We start from the raw sequence: 21,996 nt of genomic DNA, 5'->3' as shown, positions 1-21,996 counted from the left end.
CATGCACTTCCGTTATCTTGGTTATGTTGTTATTTGTAACCTTGATAAATTGATAAAAGTGTTTATTGCTGCCGGCGAAAAGGAGGAAAATTACGGAGAAAACAAGTTCTCATACCTCAAAAATCTTAGTTATGTTGTAACCTTGATAGGAAAATATCGTGGGAGTGAAAGGAAAGAGAGGGACGGGAAGAGGAGGTGAATTTGCGCAGGTGGTTTTCACAACAAAATAATGCGTAGTAGATTTAAGTGGTTTTTGGTGCGACCTTGTATACTTTACATACCTGCCTTAGTGCTTCCCCAAACCCCCCCCCCCCCCCCTCTCTCTCTCTCTCTCTCTCTCTCTGTATATATATATATCTCTCTCTCTGTATATCTCTCTCTCCCTCTCTCTGTGTATCTCTCTCTCTCTCTCTCTCTCTCTCAAAATCCCAAATGATGAATAAAGCAAATTTCATTTCTATATCCATCCATCCATCGATTGATCGATCGATCTATCTATCAATTTACCTTATCTTACCTACCTTCCTACATCTATCTATCTATCTATCTATCTATCTATCTATCTATCTATCTATCTATCTATCTATCTATCTATCTATCTATCTATCTATCTATCTATCTATCTATCTATCTATCTATCTATCTATCTATCTATCTACCTATCTTTTCCATCTCTATTTTCCTTTCTTTCTCGCTCTCTTTAAAAATCATTCTTCTATCCACTGACTCTTAGATTTTTATGAATGAACCTCCGCCCACACAAAATTCCTAGTTCGATACGACCTGGAGGTAAAATATATAAAGTGCTAGAGTTCAGCCATACACAGGTAACTAAGAAGTGTCCTCCGTAAATGCCGTGTATCTATCTATTTATATCCTGAGAGCTTGGTAGATGCGGATCTACATAAGTGCTCAACTATTTCAAGAAGTTTAGGAAGCTACTGAAACAATGCTGTGGACGATTCTGTCTACCTATCTATATTTCGATGAATCTATCTTTCTGTTTGCCGTCGATTTTCAAACGGTAATACGACATGTGTGTAAATTTACATGCTTAACTTGCCTGTCTAGTTATTTATCTGTTATTAATATTGCTACCAATCTATCTCCATTAAATGAATCACACCATCTATAATTCAGTCTCCAATCATAAATCTGAATAGAATGTCTTCGGGACAACATGCTGGAAGTGGGCCACATTATCAGAAAGCTTTCCAGCGAGTCCTTGAATGTGAAGACATTGGAGTCTAAATGGGCACATTTTATACGACTTGTGGGAGTGGAGAAATGATGAGTGATCCGCAGTCTAAAGATGAAGCTTCTAGGCTTCAAGATCGGCAAGAGTTGACACTGAGTAGCTACGAACTCGCTGAGGTCTGTAATTTAGAGCTTAATGACTGTCAAACAGCGGCAGTATTAAGTGAAAATGAATCATTCTGCAGTTTCTGATACTGCCGCTCTTGCTTCAGCTGTTCCTTCATTGTGGCAGTCCCGGCAAAATCATGAACCATACCGGAAACCGTGTGGTTGCCACCAGATGTCGATTGTATGAGGTCAATTACTAACTATTTTTCCCACAAAGTAATTGCTTTTAACAAGATAACATAGTAATAACAAATAAGCCCTTTGAGGCTTCAATAACGAAGAAATTAGCGCTAATCCGGATGTTCTTGACATAAAATGGGATAGCACCATTTGCTTACAATACTTAGGATAGACATTTTGATAAATAAAAAATGAACATATCTACGACCCCCCCCCCCCCCCCCCCCAAACCAAACCCCCTCTGATGTAGAAAAATATGTCAGAATTGTTCGAGGTGTACTGTTCACGGCAGCAAATAACTATCGGCCCCACTAGGTCTTATCAGATACATCGCATCGAACACAGTTTACTGCCGGTTACGGGTCACCCTAAGGCCCATTCCGCTTACAACGGCAGGTTAACCGTACGGACAGCCGAATAAACAAAAAGAAAATGACATTTTTCATGCCAGCTGAACACCTGCACTTTACACTTTCGCGCCATCCCTTGATACCCGCTCGCTGACGTCACAGCATCCCGTCATGGATTACAACTCATTTACATCATTAAATTCAACTTTTTCTAAATTTTAAACATCAACGTTGAATTCAGTGACCTCCAAAACACTCGGACTTGCTATCCAGCTATCTATCTATCTATCTATCTATTTATCTATCTATCTATCTATCTATCTATCTATCTATCTTTCAATCTATTTAGCTATCTTTCTATCTATTTAGCTATCTATCTGTCTGTCTAACTATTTATCTCTTTAACTATCTACCAATCAATCAATCTATCTATTTTTATATTAATCTATCTATCTATCTATCTATCGAAAGAGCCTACACTATAATCTATCTGTCTATCAATCAATCAATCAATCAATCAATCAATCAATCAATCAATCAATCAATCACTCTATCAATCAATCAATCTATCTATATATCAATCAATCAATCAATCGATCATTATATATAATAATATTTATATATATATATATATATAATATATATATATATATATAATAATATATATATAATTATATATATTATATATAAATAGAATATATATATATATATATATATATGAGCCAAGGTCAAAAGGTGCCAATTTTTTTTCTCAAAATAAAAGTGACTTAATAGTCCATTCATGTTTCTATATGTGTAGCAAAAACCCTGTACTTCATGAAACAAAGGCTCTTTAGATAACTTTAAGGTCTAACGCAGCATAATATCGTCAACAATGCCTATAGGTTGCTGGTGTCACCTGTGACGGTGACACCAAAATGAGACAAAAAACTCAATAACCAAATGATTTTTGTTGAGTATCAAACTTTATTTAGTAAGTTATAGACAAAAAGACACAATCAACAACAATCATGGTACAATAATATTACCAACTATTGGAGAAAATGTTGCTTTTTGGTGTCATCGGTCACAAGCAACATAGAATGCAAATATATTATTTCATAAAAATATTTGTGCATTAACAACAACAACAATATTGCATATGCTTATTACCAGCAATGTTCAGAAACTTTTGGAATAAAATATTGGGAAATAATGTGACCAAAGCATATCTTATTTAGCGACATTGTGTCACTTGTGACATCAGACCGATGACACCATTACTTATGTCACAAGCAATACCAAATTGCAATTTCGACAATATATCATTAATTTCAGTCAAACCAGTGTAATAACCACAGTTAAATATGGAATTTAATAGTATTTCAGAAACCAAAGACTTCAAAAATAGAAATATACATGGAAATTAGAGCATCTGAATGTGACTTGTGACATAAGACCGGTGACACCATTACTTATGTCACAAGCAACACCAAATCACACTTTCGTCCATAATATATCATTATTTTCAGTCAAAAAAGCACAATAACCTACTCTAAAATGAAATTCAATAATATTTTAAGAAACTAAATACTTTCAAATTGGAAATATACTTAGAAATTAGTAATACTATTGTTGCTATTACTTTGGTCAAAATCGGCACTAGAACGCAATTTTGTCTCAATAAATCAAGAATAGCAACTGAACACATGTAATATAGCCTGTTAAAATGTAATTCAACGACATTTCAAGCTTTGAAGAACTTGAAAGCAGAAATACATTAGAAACTTCAAACTTAAGTGTCACCTGTGACATTTTAACCAATGACACCAATGGTCACAAAAAGTACCAGAAGTCACACAAACTCTAGATAAATATCAGCCATGGTAATGAATTCATGTAACCATACGGTAACATCCGCCCTACTGCTCAAATCTGATAGTTTGTAGTAATTTAGTGTGTTAATAGTAAATCAAATCAAATTTCTTGACAACCCTTCTTTTATCTGGATTCGTCAAAAGCTGGAGTTTAGTCTTTTTCTTGATTGACACAACCCTGAAACATAAAAAATTAGAATTACAAGGAAATAATTAATTGTGTCAAAATCAGTTTTATGTGAGATGTCATGATATCATATTTGTAAATAGAATAACAGCTGAAAACATAATTTTTTGGTGGCACTTTATAATATCCAATATCAAGTGTTGCTTGTGACAATGTAAAATAGCGATGACACTAAAGTTCAACTTACCTTTTCTGCCTGGAGCCACGCTGGAAAGGCAAATGAAAGTGCTGCACTTCAAAGACTCGTAAGAAAGGTGGATCAAAATTGCGAATCGCCATTTAACGAAACAAACTTCTACGTGTTCACGCATGCCGTGTTGCTTGTGACAAATGACACCAAAACCAATAAACCTCAATATCGGCAAAACGGTATACATTTACTCCAAGATTTGAATTCAGAGAGTAAATCTATGCTTTTTTCTCATAATAAAACATTTTATAAACATTAAACATGAGCTTTAAAGTTTCGTGTCGAGTCTTAGTATTGGGCTGTGTTTGATGACACCAAAGGTCACAAGCAACACCAACTTTTTAAGAACTCTATATGAAACTTAATCAGATATGTAATATACTGCAATTGTGTTTAAAAGTAAATTTTGACTTTATACTATTAGTCAAATTTCAATCACGTGTGCTAAAACATCACATTTAATTTCTACATGATTTCTAAAAAGGTGATGCGTTGACCTCGTTTTAAGCACATGCCAAACAGCATTCAAATTTCACTTTCAAGTTGTTTATTTCATATTCTGTTGAACAAAGTATGTTGAGCTATCTCATTTTATCTCTTTTTCATATTATCAATTGATTACAAGCATTAACCCAATGAAAACAGCCGATAATTAAGTAAAAATCAAATTTTCTTAACAGTGGTATCAGGCGGGCACCTTTTGACCTTGGCTAATATAATATTATATAACGTTATTCACTTTTCACTCATGGTATATGAGTACAGGCGTAAAGTGTAGGCTCTTTGATAGATAGATATAGATAAAGATAGATAGATAGTAGTAATGATATTATATTATATATATATATATATATATATATATATATATATATATATATATCCATCTACTTACCTATCTATCTATCTGTCTATCTATTAATCTATCTATCGAAAGAGCCTACACTTTTGACGGCCTTGTACTCATATTACACATGAGTGAGTAAGGTGAGATAAACGTTTAAAACTAATTGGTGCCAGCATTGAAAGACAAAAATAGAATTCACAAGAAGCAGATTGGTGAAAATAGAGTTATCTTATAGGTTAACGAGCTGTTTCCCTAAGGACTATGTTATTGCCAATTTAACACAAACGAAGGACTTGTTCTGAAACCGTTGTGTACAAATTAATTGGGATAGCGTCCAAAGCAATGAAAACAATAGGTCGAAAAGAACAATGTTTGCAAGCATTGAAGTACACATTTAAGGATCATGTTATACATGACGAAACTACGAGAAATATGAAAAGAAAATCGCCACAAACAAAGTAATAAAGAAATAATTGTAAAATGTTATTATCTGGTCAAAAAATAAATTTGGATCAAATATATAAAACAATAATATTTTTTATCTATTGTAGAATGGCAAAAGATTTAAGTTGCTAGTTTCGAGATCTAGGGTTAGGTGGTAATTTATGGATTTAAAAAATTCAGTACACAAATGCACAATGCCAGGTTTCACTATCTTGTGACACAATATTATGAGGTACCGATAACTCTTCTTCGAGTAAATCAATGCACTTATCAATTGGAAACTTAATTTATTTTGATGGTTTTCTTGACACAATTTTACGGATCGTTGAAATTGTGACCCAACGGTTATTTCATGTTTTTGTATGGCTTTATTTTTCTTCTAGTGTTTCACAGAACTAAAGCTGTATGTGCAAAGAAAATGTCTTGTAATTTTGGATAATGCATAGATCAGTCATGTTTGTTGTAAGGAGTTTTTAAGAAGAACATTATACTGGAAGAATGGTATGCCAGCAATGTGTCTCCAATGTTTTCTTTGTCAATTTAGGTACGAGTAAGTGAGGAAAACAGACGAATTCTAGGATTAGTAAGAAAGTCAGTAAATCCTGACAGAATGAAAACAAGCAATTGCTGTCTCCTTATAGAGAAACAGACTTACTAGATAGACTAAGAATTTAATAAGGTTCACGAAGAAGGAATGCGAAGGTGATGTAAGTAAGTAGTCCTGACTTAACATGATTACTGTAACGAGGAAATGGAGGGGTTATGGACTATTCTTTCACGAGTTCAGTGGAAGTTAGTGTGATAAAGAAATACATGTTTCGTGGTTTATTGTTATTTAAACGCGGGAATTTTGTAGATATTTTTGTTTTTTCTTGAGGAAACTTTGGCTGATCAAATCTGGATAAAGTTGTACATTTCTATTATTTAGCTTCCCGTCGCTGTGTAATAAAAGGAAATTTTCTTTAACATTCTACCTTCACGAGGTTTTTAAAATCTTTTAATTGTCGGTGATCAATTTTGAAAATAACCTTTATCAATATATCTGTTTTGAGTCTTAAGCATTCTTAAAACAAAAGTAATTACAACATAAACTTGCTAAATTCTTGTTGACCAAAATATTAAATCTGCGTAATCATGGGCTCAATTGAAAATACTTGAAATATAACAAGTATTTGAAATCGCGATTTTTAAAGACCCCTGATCAATTAACGGTGAATGAAATACTAGATATAATGATATATAGATCTAATTTTTTTATACGGCGGAAAATACAAAAAGATCAAGATCCCCTCTTCGAAAAAAATATCTAAGTAGTCCTTCAGAGTTCTAAGGCCAATGGTGCCCAAATCTATCCCGGTTTTTATCAAATGGACATTAACAATTGCTTGCTGCCCTTTGGTTAGGGAGTATGTCTATCACACAATTTCCGCCAGATTGAACACACCCAGCTACCTGACCACTCCTGGACAGACAAAAGAAACTATACAACATGTACATCCTCAGTGCATGCCGTTGAAGTACTTAATTGTCTGACTGAACCCTGGAATCCCCTAGTTAGTAAGGATTGTTGTGTGATTCGAAGATCGTCTACACAACAACGGAAACCTTTCTCGAAAGGAATTATTAGAGAGTACCACGTGACAATCATTTTTTTCTCTCACTTTGGACATGATCTCCTTCAATTGAAATTGCCATTTCTATCTACACAATGGATTCAAATCAATAAGAAACTATTTTAGATATCTCAGGCACGCAGGAAATGAGGTCTTGATCGTATCTGAATCGCATCATAATATGATTAGATACCGTGACATTAAAGATGTACACAAATATTTCAAATTCCTCAACATTCCGACAATTGTGTCAAAACCAATTACAAATCTGACATACACCGTTAAAGCCAACCATGAAATTTATTCATGTATCAATATTAAATAATTGTTACCAAAACATTGCCATCACGATAGTATAAAGCATGCAGGCGAATTTACCGAGCTATTCATTTTCTTCCCTCTTCGTCGGGAGCATTCACTATGTTATTTGAGTTAAATGATTCTTAAAACATAATGAATGACTGGGTCTTATTTAGATTTAGCGAAGAGTATAGTTAAATGGAACAACAACCTGTTATCTAAAAGTACATTACAATAGTAATTATATTGCCTGTTTTAACCTATGAAATACCCCGCCCCATCATCCCTTTCCACCTTCATAAGCTGAGGTATAAGAGATGTAATATTGTGACATGAATGTCTTTGTATTTCTGATTATAAATAGCCTACAATTAGTAGCTGCTGAGTTTCACATCAGAATGCATCCACGAAATATAATTATCTCTTACACTGAATTCATGAAAATACAACCACACAATGGCACATACATTTTGACGAATTAAAGCAACCCTCGCAAAGTCCCGGGTTTGATAATTTTTGCCAAGATGAGGGTCATTTAAATCGATCGATATTTGAAGGACGAGTTTTCTGGCCAACTTTTTAAATACGAGTGTTTCCACAGTACGGCAGTTAACTGGTCAATGGCTAGAACAAACCATAAAATCTGGCACACAGTAACGAATATTCTACTTACGACTGATATATCCTTTAGACATAAATCTTAAGCAAATATTTCTTGATGTTCAAGAACAGAGACTAAATTGATATCACGTAATGATGAGGGCCCTGTGCTTTAAATATGAATTTGGATAAGTCTCTCTCGCTATCTTTTCACACCTTTACTGTGCGATTTTTAATTTACCAATATTCTTAACCATGATTCAAGAACAAAATCATTTGGACGTCAGAGGCGCGCAGAAGTTGAGAGCTGGCCGTAACGGAATAATAGAATAAAATAACAAGATACCATGACATCATCAAAAATAAGTCCAAAAATGTCAACAATCCGACAATCGTGTCACTTCGAATTATCTACTTATCATACATAATAGTATGATGCTGATCCGAGCATGAAATTTATTCATATAGACGTCTATTTATATTATAAAATTAAATATATCACACTAATTAAGAAATCATGCGGGAATTTTTCTCTGAAGATCTCGGGGTATTATTATTTTAATTTTTATTTATTATTATTTTTTTAAATATATTTTATTTGGTGGTGGGGGGGGGGGGGGGGGGGGGTTCGTTTTTTGTTGTTGTTGTTGTTGTTGTTGTTGTTGTTGCTGTTTTCGTGTGTTTTATTTTATGCAAGCAACATCCAGTATGCTAATTCAAATTAATAACTGAAATAGTTTATCGAATTAAAATTCAAATTAGAGGTCTAGATTGTAATATAGCCAATGAGGCTTAGATGTTTTAAGTGGTACATATATATATATATATATATATATATATATATATATATATATATATATATATATGACTACACACACACACACACACACACCACATATATATATATATATATATATATATATATATATATATATATATATATTATATATATATATATAGATAAACATTTCAAAGAAAATTGTGATTTTTTTTACTTCTACAACGTTGCTCGACAACAACGTTGTAGAAGTTTTAAAATCACAATTTTCTTTGAAATGTTTATAAATAACTCCTTTTATCCAAAGTTGAGCACTATTATTTCATGGTTTTTGTTTTTATAATATATGTGTGTGTGTGTGTGTGTGTGTGTGTGTGTGTGTGTGTGTGTGGGTGTGTGCACTTGGTATCAAGAGAAGAAATGTGGTTCTTAATCTTTTTTCAATTGAAAAATGATATTTTTCCTTGTTTTCATCAATATTGTAAAGCGTTTAGTGGATATTGCGCTATTTAAAAACTCAAGAAAAGAAAAAAAGAGCGTCAAATATGCCTTTATTTATATTCTGACATGAACCGCATGGTACGGTATTTGTCAGTTCGATGAAGTTCTGAAATTGTTGTAATTAAATTGCACAAGTTGCGATTAATCCATAGAAATATAGATCTATAGATCTTATAGAAAATAATTTTGTTAGAAACAGATTACACAAAATTAAGCGGATGTTTCGATAATGCAGGCGCTCCAAGTATGGGCTTTGACTGCACTTCAGTCTTTTTTTTTCACGCTAATCTATCTCTCTCTCTCTCTCTCTCTCTCTCTCTCTCTCTCTCTCTCTCTCTCTCTCTCTCTCTCTCTCTCTAATTTATGCAATAGCAATAATTTGAGGATATTGCCCTGTCCTCCACATCCATCCCATTTCCGACACAGAAAAACACGTTAAGCGAGTGTTCACACGCATGTCTATATATCCTTATTCACCTACGTCTGTGCCAGCACCGTAAATAAATCACACACAACACTGGTCATGTTCAGTTCAGCAACAATAATAACAATATAAATATTACGGATGACAAATGGTTCTCAAATTACCAAACATTGTCATTACAAAGAGCATCAGTTTAACGATACATTTTCTTCACCGAGGGAGACCTTTGCACTGTGGGCAAAATGCCAGTCCTATGGATATGATAAGTCCCTTCAGTGACAAAACAGCGTTTTTATTTTGACAAAGATTTCTTTACTTCATATCGATAAATTTAGATGACCTCTAACTTGTCAAGAGAGAGAGAGAGAGAGAGAGAGAGAGAGAGAGAGAGAGAGAGAGAGAGAGAGAGAGAGAGAGAGAGGGAGGGAGAGAGAGAGAGAGCAGCGGTTTCTGAATAGGACATGACGCCTTTCGGGCGATATCAATGTGAGATCATGTGAGTAAAGATACTTTTCCATGGACTAATTACTTCGCGAAGTCCCATGTTTGAGATTGTTTGTCAAGATGAGGGTCATTTAAATCGGTCGATATTTGAAGGAAGAGTTTTCTGGACAATTTTTATACGATCTTTCCACAATACGGCAGTTACCTGGTTAAGAATTACTACTTGTGACCTATGAATTAGCATCTACTAGAACATGGTGGTCACCAATCAATTGTTTCCTTTAACAACAGCCTATTTAATGTATTGTAATAATAAAAAATAAAATATAAGGTTTTTATATAGCGCCTTACCCTGTATATATCAACAAACTCAAGGCACTTAACAGTAACGTGGCAACTTTCACTGAAACATACAACTCAAACATGCAATATGAAACAAAGCAAAATAATTCTTCAGTGTAACATATTAAAAAGAAACGTTTTAGGATGTGTTTTAAAGAATTCTATATCATTACTGTCTCTGATATATCTTGGAAGGGAGTTCCAGATAAGAGGTGCCGAGTATTCAAACGCATGCTCGCCAATTTTGTGAGTCATTTTTGGCTTCACAAGTATGTGATTATCAAACTTTGATCTCAGCTTTCTGGATGGGACGTAGAATTTTGCATTTTCATTAATGTATCCAGGACAATCAGAGCACAGTGATTTTAAAAACAATAGTACGGGTCTTATATTATATACGTTTCTCAACGTGAAGCCAGTATTGTAACATAAATCTTGAATTATCAGCTATACAAATCATCACCGGATGGATAGAATAAAGGGGGCTTATTTGGAAGAAAGGGGCTTCCAAAACTTCTTTAATTTTGACGATTTACAAAATTGAATGCAAATTTACCTCCCTCAGATTTAAAACAATTCGAGGGAAACTGTATTTATTGTTACCAAAACACCCAATTTATAATTCGTTTATTGATTTTATATTTTCAAATCAGATTACCGTCATAAATTCATAAACAAAATGTTATAATCTCTTTTTTAAATAAAAATATTAAAAACAAATAAATCGTCGGCTAGACTAGGTACAGCTTTGCAAAACACATCGCTTTCACTGGCATGTATAAAATGAAAACACAAAATGTTTCGAACTTCAGTGCCAAAGATCAATTAAGAAAATGATATTATGAAATGTGGAAAAACGATTGTTTACATGAACATTCTTCCTTTTTTTTTATCTTTTGAAAAAATTGAACCATATTGAATGCTATTAAAAACAATAATAGTATTTGCTTTTGTATAAGCAATTCTAAGAACGGAGTCAAGCATACATTTTTAAGTTCATCTAAAGACGCAATGAGGTCAATATAATACGAAATGCATATATCACGGTCAAATTACCGAAAAGGGCACGTTTTACTAATCAAATTTACCCAAGGATTAACTAGGTCAACAATGTTGATGTGACACGAATAATCTTTCAAAAAGTATTAATGTCAATGACTACTGCCAAGAGCTCTTGGAAACTGTTAAATAAGGGCCAAAGGTCAGAACCTTTAAAAGTCCCGATGACAAGAGAGAAAAACAAAAAAACAAAAAAAAAAAAACGTGAATGTTTGTGGCTCTTCAATCAAGTGACCTAAACACATAGAATTGATTTGTCATGCCAAATTAATGCCTGTTTGGAATATAATTAATGTATGTTTTTTATTTTCTTGTTCGGTGGTTTTTTTTCTGCCTTCTATAATTTTATGTGTTTATCCCTTTTTAATAATTTTATCTCAAAGAATATGCAATGTGTAATTATGACCAACATATTGTCACTTCTGTTTTTACGGGTATTTAAGGAACATTTGATCCATTTTATAGCGCGATTACTGATATGATATCATATGATGTATTATGCAGTTCCTACCTATCTTCTCTCTTTGCAACGACAGTGGTTATTTAACCAGTTCACTGCCGTACTCTGGAAAAAAACATGTATCTAAAATAATTGACCAGAAAACTCGTCCTTAAAATATCGATCGATTTAAATAATCCTTATCTTCGGAAAAACTATCAAACCTGGGACGTATTAAATCACATACAACCAGTAACAGTAACGAGGTTATCACAAAAATCGTGATTGGCTTTTTCATCATTTTTTTGGACGTCTCATGCATCCCACAACAAATACATGAGCTAATTGATGCATTTTCCAAAAACCTGCTATCATCATCATCATCATCATCATCATCATCATCATCATCATCTTCGTTATCATCATCATCATCATCATCATCATCATCATCATCATCATCATCATCATCATCATCATCATCATCATCATCATCATCTTCGTTATCATCATCATCATCATCATCATCATCATTATTATTATTATTATTATTATTATTATTATTATTATTATTATTATTATTATTATTTATTATTATTATTATTAATTTCAATATTATTATCATCATTATTATTATTATTATTATTATTATTATTATTATTATTATTAGTAGTAGTAGTAGTAGTAGTAGTAGTAGTAGTAGTAGTAGTAGTAGTAGTATTGTCGTCCCGTTTAAAAACAGCTTATATTATTGACTTCAATAAACTGGTGAAAAGGGTTAAGATCCGAAATGGCATTAAGTTTGAATGAAATAATATTTTAACAATGAAACGCTTTCAAACCACATCAGACGTATAATGCTTTTCATCCATTTCTCTTTTTTATCTTTATCTCAAAATTTAAGATCCTATCCGTTTCTGCACGAGTTGATGGCATAATCCACAACTATCATATTCCGTTACCTCCCGGACAATGGGCATACCCTGTTGTTAGGTCTTAATTCTGTTCAAGACACCGACCAGCTTATTCTTATAGCTATTATTACTAGAAGTTGCCACCTGCTATATGTTGCAGTTAAAAACTGGTAAAATCTAAAAAACAAACAAACAACAAAACAAAAACAAATAAACACAAAAAACCCCCAAAACAATAACAAAAAAAATGACCATTGTTGATTGGGATGTAAAGTAATTTACATTTTTTTTTTGTAGTTTCAAAGATGGCGATGCTCTATGGCGTCTCTTGGAAGTTGACACCATTATTCACTCCCTTAACTTAGTGACTGTATCACAAACTATGTCATCAGTTGTATTTAGATCAAATTCAAAGCCTTCTCGCAAATTTGAATATCCTTAACTAATTAGTTTACTGCATCGCGAAGTCCCAGGTTTGAAAGATTTTGTCAAGGTGAGGGTCATTTGAGTTTTAGAGCCAAATGTTTAAATACGAGTTTTTCTTGAGTACGGCAGTTATCTGGTTAATGCCTGGATTAACGGGAATTTGTGTAAGAATTTTATTTTTAATCCCTATACAATATTTGTGTAGAGATAGCACCCATACTGAGCACGGCACGGTTATTTTTAGGCCACTATTGTTATTTTTCATGGAACGTGACCGTTCACACAGCTGTACTCTGGAAAAAACAAAACAAACGAAAACACATTTTTTAAAAATTGGCAAAGAAAACTCTTTCTTTGATTATCGATCGATTTAATGACCCTCATCCTGTTAAAAACTCTCAAACCTGAGACTTCAAGAAAGTCCTAAGTTTGAGAGTTTTTGACAAATTGAAAGTTATTTTAATCGATAAATATTGGAAGGACGAGTTATCTGACCAAAATTTTTAAAATATGTCTTTAAAAAAGTACAGCAGCACAGAGATAGCCTTGACCATAAAGTAACCGATACCAGAAGGTACAATGGCGACATGTGAATGTATATTCACACAAGAATCCAATGAAGGACATCAAGATTAAAGCAGCAGATGGACTTAGAATTGGGTGACTTTAATGTTGTTGAATTATAAAAAAAATTGTTTTTACAAATATATAATGACCTCTTAAGATTTAATATTGTTGAAATTTATTTGTAATATTCCTTCGGAAAACTGTTAGCACACACACACACACACACACACAAACACACGAACACACGAACACACACACAAACATACACAGAATATATATATATATATATTATATAATATATATATATAATTGATATATTTCATTATTCAATATTGTTCATACTTGAGTTGTTTTAGAATTTGGCATAATAAATTAAGCAGACTAATCAAAGGGAAAAATATGCAGAAAACGCGTGCGGTTCCATTTAAGCATATTCTATTTAAACGATTCATGGCATGAAACACTATTTTTTGTCATAGGCATATCACAATGTCAGGGGAAAGTTTTGCAATATCAGCTGGGTGGAAACCGTTACAAAGCATCATAATAACAAAGGAATGTCGACCAGTGATCGCCAGAATTGATTTATGAAGGCAGAGCTGAGAATCATGATGATGTGGATATATTATCATAGAAGATAAAGGTTACGACAGACGAGAAATCAGGTTAAGAAGTAATCAATAGTAATGGGGAAGAAATCAAGATTGGCAGAAAGAGGATTTACAATAATGACAGTCTCAGAGATACAGAACGACACTCATCGTGGGACTCCCGGATAAAGGGTCCCAGACTAGACCAAAAGAAACCAATCCTTCAGCACAGGTTTGGGCAACCCGCGTTTCTCACCGCAGGATACGCCAGCGTAGCCTTTTCTTCTGTCACCGGCAAGATTCAGGGTAAGCTATTAAGTATCCGGCCCCCGATACTACTTAGAAAAAAAAAGTATGCCGCTTCTTATAGTAGACAAACAAAGCATATGAATGAAACGACCTTAATCTTACCTTTACAGATTCCTTCCTCTGATCCTGTGACACTCTTCCCCACCTCTGGGCGGATAAAACATTGTAAATTCCGATCGCACTTGCCGCGAATGCCGAAAGCACCCCCGCAGCTCTCGTTCTCTGCTTTTGCACACACTTGACAACATCCACAGATGTCAGTGACGAGACCCCCTGGACATCCGCTCGTATCAGGGCAAAGTTCGATGTCACAAGATGCGCATGACAACGCTGCGACTCCAGTTCCGTTTTCGAGATGCGAAGATAAAAATATCAATGAAAATAAAATGGTAACACAACATGTCCTGACATAGTTTGAATGTTTGCCAGAGGGTGACTTTCTGAAAATGTTTCTTGTTTCGAAACGATTAAGAGTTTGAATCTGTGGATGAAAGAGCTGAGGGCGTGGATGCCGATAATGGCGCTGATGCAGCTGTGAAGATTCATGGGGGAGATGGTCATGATGTTGATGAGAATACAGATGGTCGTGATGGTGATCGTCGTGGTAGGGATGTTGATCATGAGTTAGGTAATGAAGATTGGTATTGCTGTCATCTTGGGGAATTCCAAAATCCTCCATTGTTCCTTGTGAATCAAAATGATTTTTATGATAGTGGTGGTGATGTACTGAAGAAAGATGGTGACTTAGTTCAATTTCGCGGGTATATGGATCTGGCGGTGACGCTCCAGAGCAATGGCGGTCTTCATGATGGTTTTTTGAGTTTTCAGCCTCCTTTGTAGATCTATCATTGTAAGACGATTTATGAAAGAGCATGTCTGCACAGTTATCGTTTGACGCCCACATTATATGGGCGAACCGAGGGTGCCCGAACAGGAGAAAAATAATAAATTTTTAATTATGTAGGCTATAACTACTTGTGTAAAGTTGCCTCACACTCAAAATTTTACTGCACTCATCTCTTCCATGAGACACTCTCCGAGAAAAGTCAGATTTTTTCTTCCATAGAATCAATGCGTTGGAACTTATACTGCGAACTGGTCACTAAAAAAATATCCGTTGAATTCTTAATGCTCTGGGATGCAAGTATTGAGTGTTGAGGGACATTCTGTTGACAGAGATAAAAGTGAAAGTGCATTAGACAATGCCCTAAAGCGTGACTGTTAAATGTATTGGTGTCTTATGTTCCACCAAGTGGATACGTAAGTAAGAAAGTCAATTGTATAGTTCAGACAATTTCATAAATTAGAATCATAATGGTTATAATTAGTTTCTCATCATAAAGATAATATTAACGTTTATATATCTTTGCTATGCTACACGACAATGTAAACCTGCTACTCCTACGAATAATTAGTTCATTATGAATTTTGGGAAACAGAGTAATCGAAAAGTCAATAAAACTTGTTGAAAAAGCAATTTGGCTAGATGCCATGTAGTAAAGACAATGAAATCAAATGTCATGTGCAATCAAATTGGTCTCTTATTTGGCAAGATATTGTGACTATTATCATTTATCTTATGAAGACAGGTCTCACAAAGTATATGGTCTTATAGTCTACATGGCCTAGGAAAAATAAACCCTTAACCAATCTTCATAAATCATAATATGCACAATGATCCCGTCATGCTCAGATGTTGATGACAGTACTTGGGTGTAGGCTGTAGGGTACTTCACAGAGCTCGAGCAAAAACGGAAATTTTAGTCCATACTCCCTGCTGGGATAATAGCTGAAGCATTGTGGGACGCGATGAGCAAGCTGAATCCTTGAAAATTACTATAAATGTTAATATATAATATTCATTCATTCGTTCATAATTCAGTGAATATAATTGTTCTGTTATCGTTTTCTTATTGAAAACTAAAATGTGTACACGAGAATTTCGAGTTGTGGTCAAAACGAAAAATATTTTAAAGTCCAGTTACCGTCATATTCAAAAGCATGTAGAAACCGGGGACACATTTGATAATACACCTGTCATTGCCTGCCGGAGTGACAGTCAGTTAAAGGACAAGATGTTTAGGAAGCGAATGACGACGGACATGGCAGGTAATCAAGGACCAAGCCTTATATACGTTGCATATGCAAGGATTCCCACAATTTGTTCTTGGAAAATTCCATCAACTTCTCGACAAAATGTGGGACATTCGGCACACCTTCGCCTGCACTGATCATATCTTAATTTATGCCATCATATGTGGGAGATACTGACACGAGATTGAGGGCCATGTTTTAGTCAATTTATACGGTCTATTGAAAACGAAGAGGACAAATCTTTTGCCCACCACTCCAACGATTCCAGTCATCGAAGAATGCGTCTTTAACCAGTTTACTGCCCGTACTCTGGGAAAACTCTGTGTTTAAAAATTTGGGCAGAAAACTCGTCTCCAAAAATCGAAGAGTAAGCAACGATAGAGTTTATCATAGACGATCAATCCTAATATGATATATTCAGAAAATAGAAAAAGAAATTTGTGACCTGTTGTCTCGAAATGGTAATATGTTTGATTGAACCAGATGCATATAAAGATTTAATGTTAAAATGAAGAAAAATGTAACATTTTAATTCCTTTTAGTTTGAAAAGCTATATCCATTGTCATCAATTAAACATACCTGTACCAAAAATTTCCTTTTTGGGTTGCAATAAAGTATTATTATTATTATTATTATTATTATTATTATTATTATTATTATTATTATTATTATTATTATTATTATTATTATTATTATTATTATTATTATTAATTATTATTATTATTATTATTATTATTATTATACTTTGCCCAAGTCTTGCTTTTTGTTGTTGTTGTTGTTCGTATATTTTTTCTTTGTTTTTTTTTTTTTTGGTTTTTTTTTTATAGAATTTAAACAAACCCGACACAATAGCGTTTTGATCGAAAACGAGCAATCAAGGGTTTTATTACATAAATAATGATACGCAATTCTCGAAGGTGCCGTTTTATCACTAAATGTATGTAAAGTGTAAAGATCCAATTGAATAGCGAACGCATGGAGGAATGTGTCAATGTCTGTGGTCTTGCCGGATGACTGGGCATCTACTATGGTACGGAAGAATCGTTTCCCGTTGTAGTTTTGTATTCTATGCGTGCGCAAGATCTATCCGCCAATACGCTTAATTTGTACATATGTGTGTTCTGATCAGTTGATACGATTGCTCGAGGAAGGAAGGAAGAAAGAAAGAAACAGGAGAGAGAGAGAGAGAGAGAGAGAGAGAGAGAGAGAGAAAGAGAGAGAGAGAGATAGATAGATAGATAGAATGAGACAGACAGAGAGAGAAAGAGAGAGATAGATAGAGAGAGAGAGAGAGAGAGAGAGAGAGAGAGAGAGAAAGAGGGAGAGAGATGGTTACCGTTTAGGAAGAATATATCGATACCGATTATAATATATTATGGATAGAGATGGAAGGTAGTAATAAGTATAAAGTTGGGTGTTTGATTTAAAAATACGAGGATAGCACAATATTTTAATGGAGAGAGAGAGAGAGAGAGAGAGAGAGAGAGAGAGAGAGAGAGAGAGAGAGAGAGAGAGAGAGAGAGAGAGAGAGAGAGAGAGAGAGAGAGAGAGAGAGAGAGAGAGAGAGAGAGAGAGAGAGAGGGTGGGGGCGAATAACAATACACGGATTCCTCTTCAGAATTCATTATGCAATGCAATGTCAATGTTATCAAAGCGTCTTTTATCACCCTCAGCGAGTCTGGAGGAGACGCCTTTCTGTTAGTCAACGCCATTTCCACTAGATTTTTTTAGATGTTTTATTATTCATTTATCTAGTCCACTATCGTATTCTGGAATAACGCCAGAAAACTCGTCCTTCAAATATCAGTCTATTTAAATGACCCTCTTCTTGTCAAAATAATCTCAAACCTGGACCCCGCGATGTCCCAGGTTTGAGAGTATTTTGCCAAGATGAGGGTTTTTTGAATCACTCGATAATTGAAGGACGAGTTTTCTAGCCAATATCTTTAATGCGTGTTTTTTTCCAGAGCAAGGCAGTTTAACTGGTTAAAGACCCCTGTCATGAAATCCTGTTGACTGATGATAAACACACGGAACTTGTAACTTTACACACAAAAGCAATTCCGCGGCCAAAGCATCCCCGACGAGAGTCCGAAGGTAAAAAAATGACCACATAGTGAATCTCATAAGCAATTTATTAGCCATACAATAGTCTTAGTAAAAAAATATCGAGGTGAGAGGAATTTGAAGAGGAAAAATAAAGTAATAAAAATACAATGGTAATGGGAAGAGGAATTGCACATAATGCGTTCCTAACTCACATGTAGACTAGACTAAGCCTCGTCAAATCAAATCATGAGCAAAAGCAAGAAAATAAGTTTTTAAAAACCAAACAAAATAAATAAATTTTAAAAATAAAACAAACCAAAACAAACAAAGCTTGCAAATATGAAGTGTCGTTAATAAAATTTTTTAAAAAAACTAGATAGAGAAGAAAAAAAAAGTAAAGAAAAAAAAAATAACAAAACAAACAACAACAAAAAAACATACAAAAAAAGGCGCATTATGCTAAACAGTTTTTACTCACACGCGTGGTCTCAGTCCGTGAATGAATGAAAACTAAGTCCGTGAATGAATGAGAGCTAACACATTCATCCGTCCTCAGTAAAAAATAACTGGCATTTCTGATCAAGCCTCAACGGAAATACTTGCCATACAACCTCAAAGACGGCCGCAGAGATGCTTTATGCTTTATTTACCTGGAGCATTATTTTATCTTTACATTCGTGTACAACATTATGGATCCCCTTTCATATATCTGAGGAATTTTTTTCAAGACACGTGCCTCATATAACAACATTGCTATAGTGGGCGTGAGCGGTTTCTTGACATACATAGACGCACTTTATATCACCGAGATCACATTGCTGCTTAAAGAATGTAGAGAAGATATAAATAGAACGTACAGGTAACGACATTACAGCCATACTCTGAAAAAAAAAGTTTTAAAAATTTTGGCCAGACAACTACTCCTTTCATATCGATCGATTTAAATGACCTCCAAAAAAACTCTCAAACCTGGGACTTCATGAAGGTAATAACGTCCTAGGTTTGAGCGTTTTTGACAACATGGAGTTCGTTTTAATAGATCGACATTTGAAAAATTAATTTTCTGGCCAAACTTTTAAAATGTTATTTTCCAGAGTAAGACAAATTAAGTGGGAACTCCCGATTTAGATTAGAACCCAAATATTGCATAAGAAGTTATGTCGGTGGGAGAGGAGGTGTTGGAGGGGGGGGGGGGGGGGGGGGGGGGGGGGGTAGTGGTGGTGTAGTAAAGCAGGTGAGTACATTGTTTGTCTATGATTCACATCCGTTGAAAGGCATGGGAGAAATGTAAGAATTAAATGGGGAATTTCAATTACTGTATTATGAAAATGGCGATGGAACTGCTGCTTAACTGGTTAACTGCCGTACTCCGGAAAATGAACAAAATTGTATTTAAAAATTTGACCAGAAAGCACGTCCTTCAAACACCGATCGATTTAAATAGCCCTCATCTTGGCAAAAACTCTCAAACCTGGGACTTTTAAGAAAGACCTTGCGAGGTTTGTTTGTTTTTTTTTTTGAGAGGGTCATTAAAATCGATCGATATATAAATAACGAGTTTTCTCTGTCCGAATTCAGGGAAGCTCCGTACATGGGTGCCTGGATTTATTTCGGCTCGAAAAAGGGACACCGTCCATTATGCGCTGGAGAGGGGAATCCCCATTTCCATCTTGTTTTGATCTTATTAAGCCAGTTGTTTTTTCTTTGTTTATTTTTTGTTTTCTTTTTGTGGGGCGCCCGAAATTGGTTGGCTTTCCAAGATGGTTTCGTGAGGGTCGACCAGTTAGCCTTTGCCGCGAGGTAAGCACTTAAGCGCCCTCACCAGCGTTTGAATACGCCAAGGCGGTGATCCATTAGACGGCAAAGAATATTTGGCACAGCCTTTCTGCTGTAATATGATATTGGAAAGTTATAGAAGATATTAAATTATACGATTTCAATATATTTGTTTAGATAAAAGGAATAAAAAATATTTAAGAATTAGGTGCGGGACCCGCCTACCACACCACACACACGCAAACACACACATACACATACCTACATACACCTATCCCTGCCCACGCAAGAGCATAAAATGTGGATATGTGAGAAATTAATTATTATTATTTTACTATTATTTTTATTATTTATTTATCATGTTTCTGTTTTTATTCAGAATATAGTCGATTAGCCCTGCTATGCAACTAACTGTCTATTACTTAGCACTTAAAAGTCAACGAATTGCTTGCTAAAGTTCCAAAACATATTTGGATAGGTTAAGTACTCAGGATTATTATTCCAAAAATTTGCCAAAATCGAAGGGTACAATCATCGAGTTTTCAGTATTTTTCATAAATGTGCTTCCAAAAGTGTCTGCTTTATTGTGCTAAAATTTAAATTGAATGCAAAAACTATTTTTAGATCAAATTTTTTGTAAGTGTAAAGAAGCATCAACTATTTTTAAAAAACAACAATATCTTAATTACTCAATTTTAATTCCAAATAATCTATATGACTGTAAAACTGACTATTGTAATTTTACTGGAGTAAATGGAATTTACATTGAGGAATATTTGTTGATCATAATAATATGAAAAAGGTGTCATAAAAAAAGTTCACTTCTTGACTTAATATCAAATAACATTTCAAAGAAAATGAATTGTAAACGTTCAACCTTTGACTTATTTTAGAAAGTTTTTGAAAAACATTACATATTATATATAGATTCCGGCAATGAGTGTGCCATTATTGTTTACTTCTATAATGAGTGTTGAGATTTCCATTGACCTCCTCTTCCTCCTCCTCATCATCATTATTATTATTATTGATATTATTATTATTATTATTATTATTATTATTATTATTATTATTATTATTATTATTATTATTATTGTTATTATTATTATTATTATTATTATTATTATTATTATTTTATTATTATTATTATTATTATTATTATTATATTATCATATATTATTATTATTATTATTATTATTATTATTATTATTATTATTATTATTATTATTTATTATTATTATTATTATTATTATTATTATTATTATTATTATTATTATTATTATTAAAAGGCCTGGCGCGCTTTCTTGATTCTAGCCTTTGCAATATTGAGACCAATATGGAAGCGTCCAGCATATCC

General features: G+C 33.9%; 1 protein-coding gene across 1 annotated transcript in view; it reads right to left on the bottom strand.

Moving 5' to 3' along the window:
- LOC144956679 (cysteine-rich motor neuron 1 protein-like) overlaps positions 1–21,996 on the bottom strand; it is a 129,083-nt gene that overhangs the window by 81,261 nt on the left and 25,826 nt on the right. Inside the window, exon 2 of the mRNA XM_078887338.1 lies at positions 14,822–15,885. Within this exon, the coding sequence (XP_078743464.1) occupies positions 14,822–15,623 (802 nt within the window). The 5' untranslated portion in view covers positions 15,624–15,885. The remainder of the gene's footprint in view (positions 1–14,821; positions 15,886–21,996) is intronic.

The sequence above is a fragment of the Berghia stephanieae genome, chromosome 1, assembly GCF_034508935.2.
Source record: "Berghia stephanieae isolate SIO BIC M18660-M18661 chromosome 1, UCSD_Bste_1.3, whole genome shotgun sequence".
NCBI classification, from domain to species: Eukaryota; Metazoa; Mollusca; class Gastropoda; order Nudibranchia; family Aeolidiidae; genus Berghia; species Berghia stephanieae.
Note: the sequence above shows the minus strand (reverse complement) of the source record. Positions and strands in the feature narration are given on the sequence as shown.